Source organism: Muscardinus avellanarius (assembly GCF_963383645.1).
Source record: "Muscardinus avellanarius genome assembly, chromosome: 1".
Taxonomy (NCBI): domain Eukaryota; kingdom Metazoa; phylum Chordata; class Mammalia; order Rodentia; family Gliridae; genus Muscardinus; species Muscardinus avellanarius.
Window position 1 is genome coordinate 135,136,121 of NC_137786.1, and position 18,281 is coordinate 135,154,401.

General features: G+C 41.0%; 1 protein-coding gene across 1 annotated transcript in view; it reads right to left on the bottom strand.

Moving 5' to 3' along the window:
* The window catches only part of NCAPD3 (non-SMC condensin II complex subunit D3), a gene marked incomplete at both ends in the record, with an annotated part of 83,718 nt that overhangs the window by 38,933 nt on the left and 26,504 nt on the right, over window positions 1-18,281 (bottom strand). Inside the window, 4 exon segments of the mRNA XM_080719783.1 lie at window positions 4,533-4,753; window positions 6,064-6,198; window positions 6,691-6,764; window positions 15,662-15,745. Of these exon segments, the coding sequence (XP_080575909.1) occupies window positions 4,533-4,753; window positions 6,064-6,198; window positions 6,691-6,764; window positions 15,662-15,745 (514 nt within the window).

Consider the following 18,281-nt stretch of genomic DNA (forward strand, 5'->3'; position numbering starts at 1 on the left):
TTGTAAAGAATAGGAATTTATTGCTTTCAGTTCTGGAGGCTGGGAGTTGGAAGGTTAAGAAGCCAGCAGATGTGGTATCTTCTGAGGTCACTCTCTGCTCCCAAGGCAGTGCCTTGCAGGCTGTGTTCTCTGAGAAGGGAGGCAATGGATACTCATATGGGCCAATGGGCGTAATCTGTTTCCTTTTATAATATATGCTTACAATTATACATTTTCTTTTAGGTATATTACTACATGATTAATAAAGCCACAGGTTTTTCTATGTATGCAGTTTCAAAAATCTTCTAATTCACTGGTCTTGTAATTATTTAGAAGTATATTTTTTCTATTGGATCTTCAAATGTTCTTTTTGGGTTATTCCCATACTAATTGTATTATGCTCAGAGAATATCATCTGCTAATATAAATTTATTATTTTTAAGATTGGCTTTAGGAAGAAGTACATGATCAATTCTTACAATTTTTCTGGCATGTAACAATACATAAGAAGGTAAGACAAATTACCAAAAATGTAGAGAAACAAACCCATAGACCCGTGGAATTATCAGATGCACAACTTTAACGTAACCTTCCTTAATTCAATCAAGAAAGCAAAAAACTAGATTGACAGCTTTAGCAAAAAACTGAAATCTATAACTAAGAAATGAAAATTCTGGAAATTAAAAATTCAACGATAAATCAGTAAATAGATTTAATAGTAGCTTACATACATACAAAGAAGGCCTGGAATAAGTAGAATTATAAACACCTTATTTATCAAATAAAGATTGTACTGCAAAGCAATGAATAAAGATTTTTTTTCTTTTTCTAGTACTGGAAATTGAACCCAGAAGTGTTCTCGAACCCTATTTTATGTTTTTTATTTTGAAACAAGGTTCTGTTAAATTTGCTGAGGCTGGCCTCAAACCCGTGATCCTCCTGTTTCAGCCTCCCAAGTACTGGGATTAGGTATGTGCCAGCATGCATAGTGAAGATGGCCTTTTCAATTAGTATTTCTAGTGCTGGGCATGGTGGCTCATGCTTGTGATTCCAGTACTTGGGAGGCTGAGACAGGAGGATCCAGGTTTGCAGCCAGCCTCAGCTACTTAATGAGGACCTCAAAAACTTAGTGAGATCCTGTTTAAAAATTAAAAAATAAAAAACTTGGGCTGGGGGTATAGCTCAAGGGTAAAATGCCTCTGGATTCAATCTCCAGAATCACAAAAAAAGTAAAGAAAAAATAGTATTTCTAGATTAATTAGATGTTTAGAGAAACTTGAAAACTTTGATACCTAACTAGTATGGTGCAGAAAATCAATGGCAGATAAGTTGAAAGCCTAACAGTGAAAAGGAAATGAAAACAAACCAGCAAAAAAACAGGCTTCTAGTAGATTGTATAGGATAATATATGTATAACTCAGTGGTTGGAGAAGATTTCATAGCCACTATAAAAAATAATATGGAAGTTCCTAGAAAAATAGAAATATAACTACTATATGATCCTGCTTATCCCACTTCTGGGCGTATGCCTGAAGGATATGAAATCAGCATATAAGAGATACCTGCATGTCCATGCTTACTGCAGCACTATTCACAGGAACTAAGACGTGGAATCAACCAAATGGCCCATCCACAGATTCATGAATGAGGAAATCCTGTCATCTGCAGAAAAATGGTGGCACTGGAGGGCATTAAGCTGAGCAAAATAAGCCAGACAGAGCCATGTATGGTGGCTCATACCTGTAAACCCATTACTTGGGAGACTGAGACAGGATTATTACAAATTTGAGATCAGTGTCAGCAACTTAGTAAGATGCTCAGCAAACTAGAAAGACCCTGTTTCAAATAAACATAAATAGGGCTTGGGGTGTAGTTTCGAAGAGAATGCCTCTCTGGGTTCAATCCCCAGCACCACACACACACACAGGCACACACACGTACACACCAGACACAGAATGAAAAATATCACATATGTGATTTCTCATATGTGGAAACTAAAATTAAATCAGTGATCTTAAAGTAGAAGAGGGATAATTAGGAACTGGGAACTGGGAAAGGGGAGAGAACAAGGGAGGGTAGAGTGAACAGACAATCAATGCATGATGAATGCATAGATGGAAATATCATAGTGAACCCTAATCTGTACAATTACTGCATTAATGATAATTATCATAATAAAAACCAATGACAAACTGAACTCATCAAAAGACGCTATTAAGGGGTTGAGGGTGTAAGCCAGGTGTGGTGGCTAAGACAGGAGGATCACAGGTACAAAGCCAGCCTCAACAACTTTGCAAGGCCCTGTTTCAAAATAAAAAATGAAAGGATTGCAAAATTCTGGGAAATACATACAATGGAATTCTACTCAGCTGTAAAGAAGAAGAAAATCATGTCATTTGCAAGAAGATGGAAAGACCTGGAGAATATTATGTTAAATGAGATCAGCCAGGCACAGAAAGAGAAGGGACAGATGTTCTAATATGCCCAAACTCGGGAGTATTAGGAACACCAGAAGGACTCCAGATAATGGATGGGAAACCTCAACAAAGCTAGAATGGAAGGATAGAAGAGGAAGAAGGCTGAGGCTGATTAATGCAGGAGCTACAACCAAATATGTGTAAAAGTATGAATATAGCATGGTTAACCTGGACACTCACTGTTGGGAAGGGGGAAGGGGAAGTGTGGGGGGGCACCAAGCACAGTATGAAGGTATGCCATTTTTAGTATGTTCCACATAAAAATTAAAAACAAATTGCCGGGCGTGGTGGTGCACGCTTGTAATCCCCGCGCTTGGGACGCTGAGACAGGAGGATCGTACAGGTTCAAAGCCAGCCTCAGCTACTTAGTGAGGCTCTCAGCAATTTAGTGAGACCCTGTTTCCAAATAAAATATAAAATAGGTCTGGGAGTGTAGCCTGGAGGTAGAAAGCCTCTGGGTTCCACCTCCAGTACCACACACACACACACACAAAATTAATTAATTAAAAATAAATTTTAAAAAATAAAAAATAAAAAGGCTGGGGTTGTAGGTCAAAGGTACAATACCCCTTGGTTCAATCTCCAGCACTAAAACCAAAAGCAAACCAAACCAAACAAAAAAATAATAAAAGAATAAAAAGGCAAACCACAGAGTGACAGAAGATATTTGCAATATATAATACTGCTTGCACACAAAATATTTAATGGTCACTTTCAGATGAATAAGCAAGAGTGACAACCTAATGAAAACAAGGAAAGAGACCTAACAGGTAATTTACAAATATGAATCTTTAAATACTGAGATGAAAAAAGACTTAATCAATATGAAGTACAGATTGAAGATACAATGAAATGCCATTATTCATTGGCCAAAATGGCTATAAAGAAAAAGACTAACAAAGATATGGTGCAACTGAAACCTTCATATACTGCTGATAAAACTGTAAATTACTACAACTACAGGTTTTTTTTTTTTTTTGAAAGATTTAAAGGAGTTTATTAAAAAGACAGAAATACAGAAGATAGTTACAGCCTCATATTACCCAGGGGTAACATGAGGGGGTGCTTCGAACAAAATCACCTGCGACAACCACTTTGGAAAACTATCTAGCAATATCTATTCAAGGTGAATGAAAACATATTCAACAATACTCTCCCCAGATATTTTCTAATAGATGTGAATATAAATACATGTATGTAAGCCAGGCGTGGTGGCGCACACTTGTAATCCCAGCATTTGGGAGGCTGAGACAGGAGGATCATGGTTCACAGTGAGCCTCAGCTACTTAGTGAGGCCCTTTTCAACTCAGTGAGACTGAGATGTTGTTTCAAAATAAGGAATAATAGGGCTGAGGGTGTAACTCGGGAGGTTAAATACCCTTTGGTTCCATCCCTGGTGATGAAAATAAATAAATAAATAAATAAATGTATGTGAATAGTAGCATTACACAGGACATTAAAAAACTAGAAGCAAATCAAGTATCTATCAACAGTAGAATAAATAAACTGTGATTAAGTCATAAATGTCATACCTATGTGTGTTTGCGTCTGTCCAGCCAAGATAGCTCTACCACTATCTAATTGTAAGATTACTGCAATATAGATTAAAATATATTATCACAAATCCTAACTCCTAAATAGTGCTCACTGTACAAAGTATATACTCAATATATGTTATCAAATATGAAAAAATAATAGTGCAGCATTAAATTCAACCAATGTAATAAAATGTTATGAAAAATTTAACTTGCAAGAATGAGAATGTCATCTTTCATAATACCCAATATCTGCAAAAGATAATATGAATGTACTGTATCCATCCATGTTGTGTACTACATATTAAGATACCAATCTAAAACTGGAAAGCAGTCATAAGGAACCAAAGGAAGTTATAAAAGGTGCCAAAAAAGAATCATCACAAAAATGCTAAGATTTGAAGTATGTTAAGAAAAAGAGACCAAGTCTTTACCTATATTAAGTAATTTGAAAAACTGACTTTATAGATCAATGGAAAAACTGATTACTAAAAAGCCCTGTGGCCTTCTACAAAAAACAAAGTCCAAATAGTTAACACACCTCAGTTCCTGGCATTCTGTAGTGAGGAGGGCAAGAAGTGACCAAGTGAGCGCCTGGCTGTGGTCCCCACTATGAAATTTACTGTGGTGCTTAATGTTCTGCAACAGAAGCTGGTCCAGGCACTCCAGGGCCTTCTCCTGCACAGTGGTCTCACAATCCATCACCACTGGGATGACCCCCATTAGCCAGGCTTTCTGGATCAGAGCACATCTAGGTTGGTCCTGAAATTTGAAAAATTATATTAGAAGGCCTGATGCTATGATAAGTCTAAATACAAATCAGAGAAGTTGTCATCAATGGTTTAAGAGACGTGTTAAAAATCACACCTACAATTGCAAATATAGCCAGGCGTGGTGGTGCATTTGGCCTATAATCCAAGTAAATGGGAAGCTGAGACAAGAAAATGGCAGGTTTGAAGCCAGCCTCAGCAACTTAGTGAGGCCTGTTTCCAAATAAAAAATAGGGCAGGGGGTGTTTCTCAGAGGCTGAATGCTCTGGGTTCAGTCCCTAGCACTAGCACCACAAAAACAAACAAACATGCAAATAGAGCATGAAGTGAAAAAAATCCACATTCATAATATATGCAAACCAAACATATGAGTCAACTTATATATAGTAAAGTCATTATGTTATTATTTGTAGTAAATCAGAATCAGCACTTGTTTGGTCATTCAAAACTAGAAGTAAGCTGGGCATGGTGGCATACACTTGTAATCCCAGCATTTGGGAGGCTGAGACAGAAGGATCATGGTTCAAGGACAGCTTCAGCTACTACTTAGTGAGGCCCTTTGCAACTCATTGTGATCCTGTTTCAAAATAAAGAATAAAAAATAGGACTGGGGGTGTAGCTCAGAGGTAGGATGCCCCTGGGTTCCACCCCGAGTACTGCAAAAAACAAAACAAACAAACAAACAAAAAAACCCCAAAACCAGGAGTAAATAATTCAATTTACTTCAAAGAATTAAAATAAATGCTGACAGAAAGCCAAAAGATGCATTACTTAATGCCTTTTTTCATGAAATAAAGAAATAAACATGTTTCTAAAAATCTTCAAGAGCTAATTAGTTGGCAGAAACAAATTATATATAGTATTAGTGGATTTGCTCTTTTGGTAACACCATCTCTAAATCAATTGACAAAAATCAATCTAGGCCTCTTCTGAACAAATTAATTTCAAAACTTATTTTCTTATCTGAGATTTAAGATATACCAAGAAAAGGCATAAGCATTGTTTAGAATTAGTTCCTAATTATATTTAATATAAACTATAGCCTGTCACATGTAATTGAAGTATACCTTCTCTTTTCTCTTATAACATATAGTCTTACAATTGCCTTGGTAGTTTCTAACAGTCAACTAACATTTGGCAATAGGTACCTATCATAGAAAATTACTTTTTTTTTTGGTGCTGGGAACTGAACACAGAGGCCTTGACTATGTATGCACTCTGCCACTTAGTTGCATCCCTAGCATCAGAATTACATTTACTGTAAAATACCATGCATGAGATATATAATGTCTTGCCTCTCACCATAAGAAGTTCAGTAAGAGATTGTAGGGCCTGCTTCCGGACAGATACTGCAGGGTCCCGACAGTGATCCTGCAGGATTGACAGGTCCTTCTCCATACCCAAGATGTCACAGTGTTTCAAAATATTTACTAACACCTGAAGGCATATACGCAAGATGAAGTGATGACTACATAGCACACATACAGAGAGACAAAAGGAAAACAAAGGCATACTTCAAGTTTGTGGTTCTTAACATTTTGGAGGACATATATTCATTCCTCCTCCCTGTTGCCTCTCACGTTTTGCAACAGGATAAAGCTAAGACTTCATTCCAGAAAATTTGACATTTTATATAAACAAATATTTACAACCAATTTCAAAAATATATTGAGATTCATTCATGGTTGGCCCTTAGATTAAGAATCTAAACAAAACAATTAGAGATATCAATTTGTGGTTCTTGAAAGACAGATTCTTACAACGCAGTAAGAAAGCTTAAAAACATAATTCTTTTAGTTCATCTATAAAATCTATATATAACAGGGCCAGGTCAAATATAAAAAGCTGAGTAATGAATATGGCCTTGAAGTTTTAAAATATTCCCCTGCTTTAGAGTATATTTTAAAACATGTAGAAAAAAATTCCCACCTGGATCGCAGACTTCCTAACGTTGACCTTCTCATCCCGGATTCTCTTCCTTAGCATCGCCATAACACATCTTTCTGTTGAGAGAACACCAAAAAATTATGACTGAGGAAGACCAGACAGCATTTAACATTTCACCACACATACCAAGAAAATATGCTCTTCTTAAAGACTCACTAATTAGCTTGTTTTAAATCCTAAGCAAACAACATACGAATCCCAGTATTTGGAAGGCTGAGGCAGAGGATCACAGGTTTGAAGCTAGCTAGCCTCAGCAATATAAAGGGACTCTAAGCTCTCTAAGCTACTTAGTGAGACTTTGTTTCAAAAGAAAAAATAAGAGAGCTGCCAGAGCAGCCGGAGCGGAGCGGCCAGAACAGCTGGAGCAGCCAGAGCCGCGTGGCGGAACCGCCGGAGCAGCCAGAGTGGCCAGAGCCGCGGTGCAGAGCGGCCGGAGCAGCCGGAGCGGCCAGAGCCGTGGTGCGGAGCAGCCAGAGCCCCAGCGCAGAGCGGCCAGAGCGGCGCAGCCTACATCTCCCCTAGCAGCACCAGGCTCCAGAGAGGAGGGAGACTCAAAACAGAGCTAAATCCAGAGAGGAGGTACTCTGGCCTTGCGGCCTAGGATGCAGAAGCAGCTTCTTACTGCTGGCGGCAGTGGCGAGTTCACCGGACGGCCCTAGACCAACCCACTCAACCAGCCACCAAGCGCCTGAGAGGAGGGGTGGACAGCGAGCCAAGGTGAGCAGATGCTGAACAGCCGGGTGGCAGTCAGCAGATTTGTTGGTGCAGGGAACATCTAAAGCTCCCAAGGGCCGGGCACAGCACAACTGGCAAGGACTCAGAGCGGAGTTCAAAACCAGAGAAGAAATACGCCGCATCACGGCCGAGGGCGTGGCAGTGGTGCCATATTGCCAGTGGCAGCAGCAACGAATCCACTGAGTTCACTACAGCTCCATCAGCGCACTCAACAACCGTGAGTCAAATTGCGGCCCCTAGGGGAGAAATCCCAGTACTGCACTCCCAGGGACTTGCGCAGATAGTCTCCCTGGGTCGGAGATTTTAGCAGTGCAGCCCAGTGGAGGAGTGGCAGTGGCAGAGATATCATACCACAGTCACAACTCCCCACTGGAGAACGCCCAACTTGGCACCCCCCCACGGTCTAAGCAGCCTTGATTGACTCCCTGGGTCTGAGACTTTGTGATACAACCCAGTAAAGGAGTAGTGGTGACTGAGATACCACAGACTCGAGATCCAGAGCATCTTAAGTGAACTCGTATGTGTCCCAGGGAAGAACCCAGAGAAGGCACAAACTTCCAAAATCATGGGAAAGAGAAATAACAATGGAGCAGTGAATGCCAACAACCCCACAACATCAGAATCTGATAACACAGAAATCCAAAGATCTCTAGAAGATCAAATTAGGAAAATAACTTTAGAAATAATAGAGGACTTTCGAAAAGAATTTAGAAAAAGTCAAAAAGAGATAAAGGATGCAATTAATGAAGTAAAGGCCTCAATTCAAAGTATAAACAACAGATTAGACCACATGGAGAATAGAATCTCGCTTCTTGAAGATGATCATTCTAAAAATGAACGCATAGTTTCTAATTTAGAAAAAAAAACCCCGACAGCAGGACTCTGACATTGAAGAAATATGGGCCCATTTCAAGAGAGCTAACCTAAGAATAATTGGAATAGAGGAGGGAAAAGGTGAAACCAAACGGATCAACAATCTCTTCAAGGAAGTAATAGCAGAAAATTTTCCAAACATAGAGCAAGAGGTTGATACACAGGTCCAGGAAACTTATAGAACTCCCTTTAGACAGGATCAGAGAAGAGGATCCCCACGCCACATAATTGTCAAAATGACTAATGTGGAAGCCAAGGAGAGAATCTTAAAGGCAACAAAAACAAAAGGCCATGTGACATACAGAGGCAAACCAATTAGAATCACTCCAGACTTCCCAAACCAAGTTATGAAAGCCAGAAGGGCTTGGAGTAACATATTCCAAACTCTGAAAGAAAACAACTTCCAGCCAAAAATTTCCTACCCAGCAAAACTATCGATCAAATTAGATGGGGAAATAAGAAGCTTCCATGAAAAACAGCAACTGAAGGAATTTATGTCTTCAAATCCAGCGCTAGAGAAAATACTCAAGGAGATTAACTGCAAAGAGGAAATGGGTAATACACGCCAGAACCAAAGAAACAAGAATTCCCATCCAGCAGACAACTAAGCAAAGAAGAATAAACAGTATCTCAAACAGAAATAAGATCTTAACATGTTGGGAATTAAAAATTATCTCTCTATAATCACACTGAATGTAAACGGCCTCAACTCCCCAATAAAAAGACATAAAGTGGCAAAATGGATTAAAAGCCAGAATCCATCCATGTGCTGCTTACAAGAAACACACCTTACAAGTAAAGATAGGAACAAACTCAAGGTAAAGGGCTGGAGCAAGGTAATCCATGCTAATGGTACTCGAAGACAAGCAGGAGTAGCAACTATTATATCAGACAAGTTAGACTTCAAACCCAAACTTATTAGAAGAGACAAAGAAGGTCACATTTTACTGGTAAAAGGAATAGCCCAGCAAGAGGAAATAACAATAATCAACATCTATGCCCCAAACATAGGGGCAGCTACTTTCATAAATCAAACTCTTTGTGACATGAAGTCACACATAAATCCCAACACAATAATACTGGGAGACTTCAACACACCTCTCACAATACTAGACCGATCTTCCAGACAAAGGGTCAGTAAAGATGTCTCAGAACTAAAGAACACCATTAACCAAATGGACCTGTTGGACACATATAGAATATTTCACCCAACTACAGTAGACTTTACATTTTTCTCAGCTGTTCATGGAACCTTCTCCAAAATAGATCACATCCTGGGACACAAAATGAGCACTAGCAAATTTAAAAAATGTTACATACTTCCCTGTGTCATTTCAGATCATAATGGAATGAAACTAGAAATCAACTATAAGAAGACCCAGAGAAACAACATAAACATGTGGAGACTGAACACCACACTTCTGAATGAAGAATGGGTCATAGAAGATGTAAGAGGTGAAATCAAGAAATTTCTAGAAACAAATGACAATAAAGAAACAACATATCAAAACCTCTGGGACACTTTGAAGGCAGTATTAAGAGGAAAATTTATAGCACTGAGTGCTCACTTAAGAAAAACAGAAAATCTTCAAATAAATAGCCTTATGACACACCTCAAAGCCCTTGAAAAGCAGGAACAATTGAACCCCAAAGCCAGCAGAAGAAGGGAAATTATTAAAATTAGAGCAGAAATTAACGAAATAGAGAATAAAAAAACAATACAGAAAATCAACAAAACCAAAAGCTGGTTTCTTGAAAAAATTAACAAGATTGATACACCACTAGCCAACCTAACTAAAAAAAAGAGAGAATCAACCCAAATTATGAAGATAAGGGATGAAAAAGGAGACATTACTACTGACAGTGTAGAAATCCAGAGGATTATCAGAAACTACTTTGAAAAACTATATGCCAACAAAATGGAAAATCTGGAGGAAATCGACAACTTCCTAGATAAATACAACCTTCCTAAACGGAGTCAAGAAGATATAGAACACTTAAACCAACCAATAACAATCAAAGAGATTGAAACAGCAATAAAGAGCTTACCATCAAAGAAAAGCCCAGGACGAGATGGTTTCCCAAGTGAATTCTATAAAACCTTTATAGGAGAACTAATCCCAATACTACTCAAACTATTTCGGGAAATAGAAAAAACCGGGACTCTCCCAAATACATTCTATGAAGCCAACATCACACTAATACCCAAACCGAATAAAGACAGTTCAAGAAAGGAAAACTACAGGCCTATATCTCTGATGAACTTGGATGCAAAACTATTAAACAAAATACTAGCAATACGCATTCAAAACCACATCAAGAAAATCATTCACCATGACCAGGTAGGGTTCATCCCAGTGATGCAAGGCTGGTTCAATATACGAAAATCAATCCATGTAATTCATCATATAAACAGAATCAAAGACAAAAACCACATGATCATCTCAATAGATGCTGAAAAAGCATTTGATAAAATTCAACATCCATTTATGATAAAAACACTGCAGAGAATTGGAATAGAAGGAACATATCTCAACATTATTAAGGCAATCTACAATAAGCCCACTGCCAACATATTAAATGGGGAAAAACTTCAAGAATTCCCCCTAAAAACTGGAACGAGACAAGAATGTCCACTATCACCACTTCTCTTCAATATAGTACTAGAGACTCTAGCCAGAGCAATAAGGCAAGAAAAGGAAATCAAAGGAGTACAAATAGGAAAAGAAGAACTTAAGCTTTCACTATTTGCAGATGACATGATACTATATTTAGAAAACCCAACAAACTCAACCAAAAGGCTTATAGAACTGATCAACAAATTCAGCAAGGTATCTGGATACAAAATCAATCTTAAAAAATCAGAAGCTTTCCTGTACACCAACCATAAATCCACTGAAAAAGAAATTCAGAAAACACTTCCACTCAGGATCTCCCACAAAAAAGTAAAATACCTAGGAATAAACTTGACCAAGGAGGTAAAAGATCTCTACAAAGAAAATTATAAAACACTGAAAAAAGAAATCGAAGAAGATCTTAGAAGATGGAAAGACCTTCCATGTTCGTGGATTGGCAGAATAAATATCATTAAAATGGCCATCCTCCCAAAAGTGATCTACAGATTTAATGCAATGCCCATTAAACTACCAAGATCATTCCTCACAGACATAGAAAAATCAGTCCTTAAATTTATCTGGAATAACAAAAAGCCAAGAATAGCCAAGGTAGTTCTCAGCAACAAAAACCACGCAGGAGGAATCACAATACCTGACTTTAAACTATACTACAAAGCCATTGTAATAAAAACAGCATGGTACTGGCAAAAGAACAGATATATAGACCAATGGAGCAGAATAGAAGACCCAGAAACAAGTCCACACACTTTCAGCCAATTGATTTTTGACAAAAGGGCCAAAAACATACACTGGAAAAAAGATAGCCTCTTCAACAAAAGGTGTTGGCAAAATTGGTTAACCATATGCAGAAAATTGGATGTTAATCCCACTTTTTCACCCTGTACAAAAGTCAACTCATGATGGATCAAAGACTTGGAAATTAAACCAGAGACTTTGTAGCTCCTTGAAGAGGGCATAGGTCCAACACTACAACACATAGGCACAGACAAACATTTCCTCAACAAGACTCCAAAGGCACAACAAATTAAAAGGAGAATCAATACATGGGATTGCATGAAACTGAAGAGCTTCTGTTCAGCAAAGGAAACTATCAAGAATCTCAATCGAGAGCCAACAGAATGGGAGAAGATTCTTGCCACCTACACCACTGATAGAGGACTAATATCTAGAATATACAGAGAACTCAAGAAACTCAACACTAAGAAAACAAAGCATCCAATAACAAAATGGTCAAATGAACTAAATAGATACTTCACAAAAGAAATTAAAATGGCCAATAAATGCATGAAAAAATGCTCAACATCACTGGCAATCAGAGAGATGCAAATCAAAACTACCCTGAGATTTCACCTAACTCCAACTAGAATGGCCATCATTCAAAACACAAACAACAACAGATGCTGGCGAGGATGTGGAGAAGTGGGAACTCTAAGACATTGTTGGTGGGATTGCAAATTAGTGCAACCACTTTGGAAAACAGTATGGAGAATCCTCAGAAGAATGGGAACAAATCTACCATTTGATCCAGCAATACCACTGTTGGGTATCTACCCAAAAGAAAAGAAACCAAACTACCAAACTAATGCATGTGTATCTATGTTCATAGCTGCACAATTCACCATAGCCAAACTATGGAACCAGCCAAGATGTCCATCAACAGATGAATGGATTACAAAACTGTGGGATATGTACACAATGGAATTTTACTCAGCCATCAAAAAAAACGCAATTACATCATTTTCAGGGAAATGGATGGAACTGGAGGACATTATGCTAAGTGAGATTAGTCAGGCACAAAAAATAAGAAATTAGATGCTTTCCCTAATATGTGAGAGTTAGGGAGAAAAGAGGAGCAAACAGGACAACCTAAAGGAGGAGAAATGAGGGGGGAAGAGGAAAATCTCTAAAGCTCACAATGTACTTAAACATATCGAAGTCAATCACTAAGCCAAGCAAGGGAGGGAGGGACGGGGAGGGAATGGGGTGGGATTTGGGTAGGGGTTAAATCAGCGATGAGTACATGTTTGTACACACAAGTTTTTTACCCCAATAAGTTGTATGAATATAATGCACCAATAAAAAAAAAAAAAAGAAAAGAAAAAAAAAAAGGGCTAGAGGTGTGGCTTGGAGATAGAATGCCCCTGGGTTAAATATCCAATACCACACACACACACACACACACACACACACACACACGTGCGCGCGCGCGCGCGCGCGCACACACACAAATATTAATGTGTGAATAGTGGTGGAAAAGAAGAATAAAATTTAAATAATTAGGCATTCTCTTTAAAAAGCATATATTTTTGAATAAAATTTTGATTTAAAATCATGGCCCCTAGCTGAGCAGGGTGGCACACATTTGTAATTCTAGTACTTGGAAGGCTGAGACAGGAGAATCACAGGTTCAAGACCAGTCTCAGCAATTCAACAGAGCTCTCAGCAACCTAGTGAGAATCTGTTTCAAAACAAACAAACAAAAAAGGCTTGGGGTGTGTAGCTTGGAGGTAGAATGTTCCCCTGTATCTCCCTCCCACAAAATAAATAAAATAATGAAAAAGCACAACATGTTACTATTAATAGTATTTTAAAATAAGAATAACTATTTCCTCAAAAAAAGTCAATCATGAAAAAAATGACATTGTTTTACATTTTTATAGTCTTTAATGCCTGGCTTAATTAAGCCAGCTGGATTCTCATCTCTGTCTGGATTTTACATGTCATGAGACTTCAAGATAACTCTAATTTGCCCTGGTGAGAAAACTATGATGTGGAAAGTAAGTAATGTTTTAATATTATGATCATAGTATTCACATCAAAGACCCATGAATGAAGCTTAGTAATATTTTAGGGTCCCCAAACCACACTGTGGGGATTGATATATAAGAAGGCATCCTAAAAAAAAAAAAAAAAAAAAAAAAGATAACGGCAAACTATAAGATCAATAAAATTAACAAACCTTTAGGTAAACGGACCAAGAAAATAAGAAAAATTTTCATTGGTAAATCAGGAGTAAATCAGGAGTAAAGGGGACATTACTACCAACTTCATATGAATACAAAGGATTACAAAAGAATACTAGGAACAATTTCATGCCAACAAATTAAATAGCCTAATGAAATGGACAAATTTCTAGAAAGGTATAAAGAGAAAGCTGACCCAAAAGGAAGCAGAAAATTTGAATATAGCTATAAAAAGAGCTTGCATTGATCATCAAAAAACATCACCTCCTCCCATACACGAAAGCTAAGGACCATATGGTTTTACTGGAGAATTCTACTAAATGATAAAACAAAATTAAACAATACAGACTCTTTCAAAAGGTAGGAGAGCTTGGTACGGTAGTGCACACATGTAATTATAGTACTTGGGGAGCTGAGATAGAAAAATCACAGGTTCAAGGAGAGCACAAAGTAACTTAGAGACTCTGTCCCAAAATAAAAAATAAAATAGGGTTGGGGGTAAAGTTCAGGGATAGCATGCACCTGGATTCAATCCCCGGGATCAAAAACAATGAAAAAGGTAGAATATACTTTCTACTTTATAATATTAAGCCAGTATTACCATTATAGCAAAACCAGATAAATAGACCAATATCTCCTACATTGCTCATGGAGTTGTAAAATGGTACAACCATTATGGAAAAGTTTGGTGGCTCCTCAAAACATTAGACATAAGCCGGGTGTGGTGGCGGCACACCTGTAATCCTAGTACTTGGGAAGCTGAGGCAGAAGGATTGCAGGCAGCCTCAGCAATTTAGTGAGGCTCTCAGTAACCTAGTGAGACTCCGTTTCCAAATAAATAAAATCTATGGGGTGGGGGTGAAGCTTGGAAGTAGAATGCCTCTGGATTCTATTTGAAGTACCACAAAAAACAAAACAAACAAAAACATTATATGTAGTTCCTGAAAGACCCAGCAGTTCCACTTCTCAGTACATACTCAAAAGGAATGAAAACCCATGTCGATACTAAACATTGTACAAGAATGTTCACAGCACACTAACTTGCTAAGTGGATTCTGAAATGGCTTCAGAAAATAAGTAAAAATAAGAAGAATAAAAATAAGAAGATGAAGAACAAAAAATAGAAACAATAGGTCCTGTTTACATTTTCCTCTTTTTTTGTGGGAACTTTTCCCCAAACACAAATTTAATCTCCACTGAACTTTCCTTAGTAACTGGTTCTTTGTTTGGTAAGTAATCCTAGGAGTTCATAATAATTAACTTTGTAACAAAATATTTATTAATATTCCCTTTAGTGTGTCAGGTACATTGAGGTTTAGTACAAGATAACTGGGATATAACTTATTTTTTTTATCTTAAAAAGTATAGCATACTACAAGGAAATTACTTTTTGGTTTTTTTTTTGCAGTACTGGGGATGGAACCCAGAGGCATTCTACCTCTGAGCTACACCCCCATCCCTAGTTTTTATTCTTTATTTTGAAACAGGGTGTCACTGAGTTGCAAAGGGCCTCACTAAGTAGTAGCTGAGGCAGGCTGCAAACCAGGATTCTCTTGTCTCAGCCTCCCAAATGCTGGGATTACAAGCGTGAGTCACCACGCCCAGTTTTAACTCTCTTTTAAGGGAAGAAAAAAATAAATTCTTAAGAGTGAATTAACCAGGAAAACAACAACAACAAGGTTTTAAAATTCTACCTACGTTGCCTAAACTCCAATAGTATTAACCATGATATAAAATCTGACATACCCCCAGATACATTTACTTCACCAGTGCTGTAGGTGTTGTTCTCCTCTGAGGGCTCAGAAGGGTTTAATGTCTGCCTCCGAGAGACTAAATATTAAGAAAAGCAGAAAAAAGGCACTCATTAAGGTAAAAATTGGCTACAGTTTTAATAGTATTAACATGGCATATTGCTATTTAAGTTACTACATTATTACTGAAATGAATTCTAATATCTTTAGTGAAGAAAACTGTAACATTAAAACAGTAAGTATGGGGGGTCCCGTGCGGGGGCCACGCGAGACTCTGGGCCCCGGGCCGGAACGCGCGTAGCACACCAGACCCCTGGAGAAGCCGGGCACAGTAAGACGCTGGGTCCCGGGTGGGAGCCGCGCGGGGCACGCAAGCCGGGGCGGGTCGCAGGACTCTGGGCCCTGGGCTGAACTGGGCGTAGCATGCCAGACCCCGGGCCGAGTACCCTGGGACCTGGGCGGGGGTGATGCGGGGCACGCCAGCCGGGGCCCAGGACCCTGGGCCCCAGGCGGAGTAGTGCGGAGCACTCTGGACCCATGGGGAAACCGACCAGGTCACAGTGCTACTGAGTTAGAGCCTGATCCCATTACCTCCTCAAACCACATATACTGTCTTCTCTTATTTAAAAAAAAAAAAGGAAAAGAAAAAGAAAAAGAAAAATATCGGAGAGGAGTTAAGAAAGCCGTTGCAGACGCCAAGACACTGGAGATGCAGACAAAACTTATCTAAATGCACTGGAACTTATGGAAAAATTCCCCGTGAAGGAGGACTGCTGTTTCTCTATATTGTTAAGAATCTTGGACATCACCTGTAAGGAGAGAGTTTAGCGGAGACCAAGGAGAAAGGTGGTATTGAAAGTGGTCTCCATGATGGCGGTGGAGACTTGTATTCAGGAGAAGCAGAAATCAGATCCTACCAACCTTATTTTTTTGGGAGAAATTACACCAAATGTCGAATGCTACTGTCACGCATGCTTAGGAAAACTGGACAACATTCAGAGTGGAAAAAGAGCCTGGGAAGGATTTGAAATGGTGTAGGCAGTGGCAATGGCAGAGGCCAGTACTCACGGAAGGCAGAGATCTGATGCATTACACCTGGAACCTTTGAAATAATAACCCCAGAGACAGTGATCAGAGCCTGCTGAGGGGTTAGGCCGGTGCCGGGGCCAATGGCCGACATTGAAGCCTGCCGTGAGGCAAGGCCACTACTGGGGCCTCTGAGGCCGAGATCGGAGCCTGTCGAGGGGTTAGGCCAATGCTGGGGCCAGTGAGGCTAGGATTGGAGCCTGCCGCGAGGCAAGGTCGGTGATGGGGCCTTCAAGGCTGGGATCAGAGCCTGCTGAAGAGTTAGGCCAGTGCCAGGGCCAGCAAGGCCAGGATCGGAGATCACCGTGAGGAAAGGCCGGTGCTGGGGCCTCCGAGGCCTAGATTGGAGCCTGCCGAGGGATTAGGCCGGTGCCGGGGCCAATGGCCAGCATTGGAGCCTTCCATGAGGCAAGGCCGCTGAGGCCTCCGAGGTCGGGATTGAAGCCTGCCGAGGGGATAGACCGATGCTGGGGCCAGCGAGGCCGGCATCGGAGCCTGCCGTGAGGCAAGGCCGGTGCTGGGGCCTCTGAGGGCTGGATAAGAGCCTGCCGAGGGGTAAGGCCGGTGCCGGGGCCAGCGGCCAGCATCAGAGCCTTCTGTGAGACAAGGCCGCTACTGAGGCCTCCAAGGCTGAGATTGGAGCCTGCCGAGGGGTTGGGCCGGTGCTGGGGCCAGTGAGACTGGCGCCGGAGCCTCTGTGAGGCAAGGCCACTACTGAGGTCTCCGGGGCTGAGATAGGAGCTTGCCGTGAGGCAAGGCCTGTGCTGGGGCCTCCAAGGCCGGGATTGGAGCCTGCCGAGGGGTTAGGCCGGTGCTGGGGCCAGCGAGGCTGGCACCAGAGCCTGCTGTGAGGCAAAGCCAGTACTAGGCCCTCCGAGGCTGGGATTGGAGCCTGCTGTGGGGTTAGGCCAGTGCTGGGGCCAGCGAGGCCCGCATCAGAGCCTGCCGTGAGGCAAGGCCAATACTGGGGCCTCTGAGGGCAGGATAAGAGCCTGACAAGGGGTTAGGCCGGTGCTGGGGCCAGCGAGGCCGGCACTGGAGCCTGCCGTGAGGCAAGGCCGGTGCTGGGGCCTCCGAGGCCGGGATCGGAGCCTGCCAAGGGGTTAGGCCAGTGCTGGGCCAATGAGGCTGGTACCGGAGCCTGCCGTGAGACAAGGCTGGTGCTGGGGCCTCCGAGGCCGGGATCGGAGCCTGCCAAGGGGTTAGGCTGGTGCCGGGACCAGCAGTCGGCATCGGAGCCTTCCGTGAGGCAAGGCTACTACTGAGGCCTCCAAGGCCGGATCAGAACCTGCCGAGGGTTAGACCAGGGCTGGGGGCAACGAGGCCTTCATCGAAGCCTGTCGTGAGGCAAGGCCGGTGCTGGGGCCTCCAAGGCCGGGATCGGAGGCTGCCGAGGGGTTAGGCCGATGCTGGGGCCAACAGCCGGCATAGGAGCCTGATAGGAGGCAAGGCCACTACTAGGGCCTCCGAGGCCGGTATCGAAGCCTGCCGTGAGGCTAGGCCGGTGCTGGGGCCTCCGAGGCCGTGAT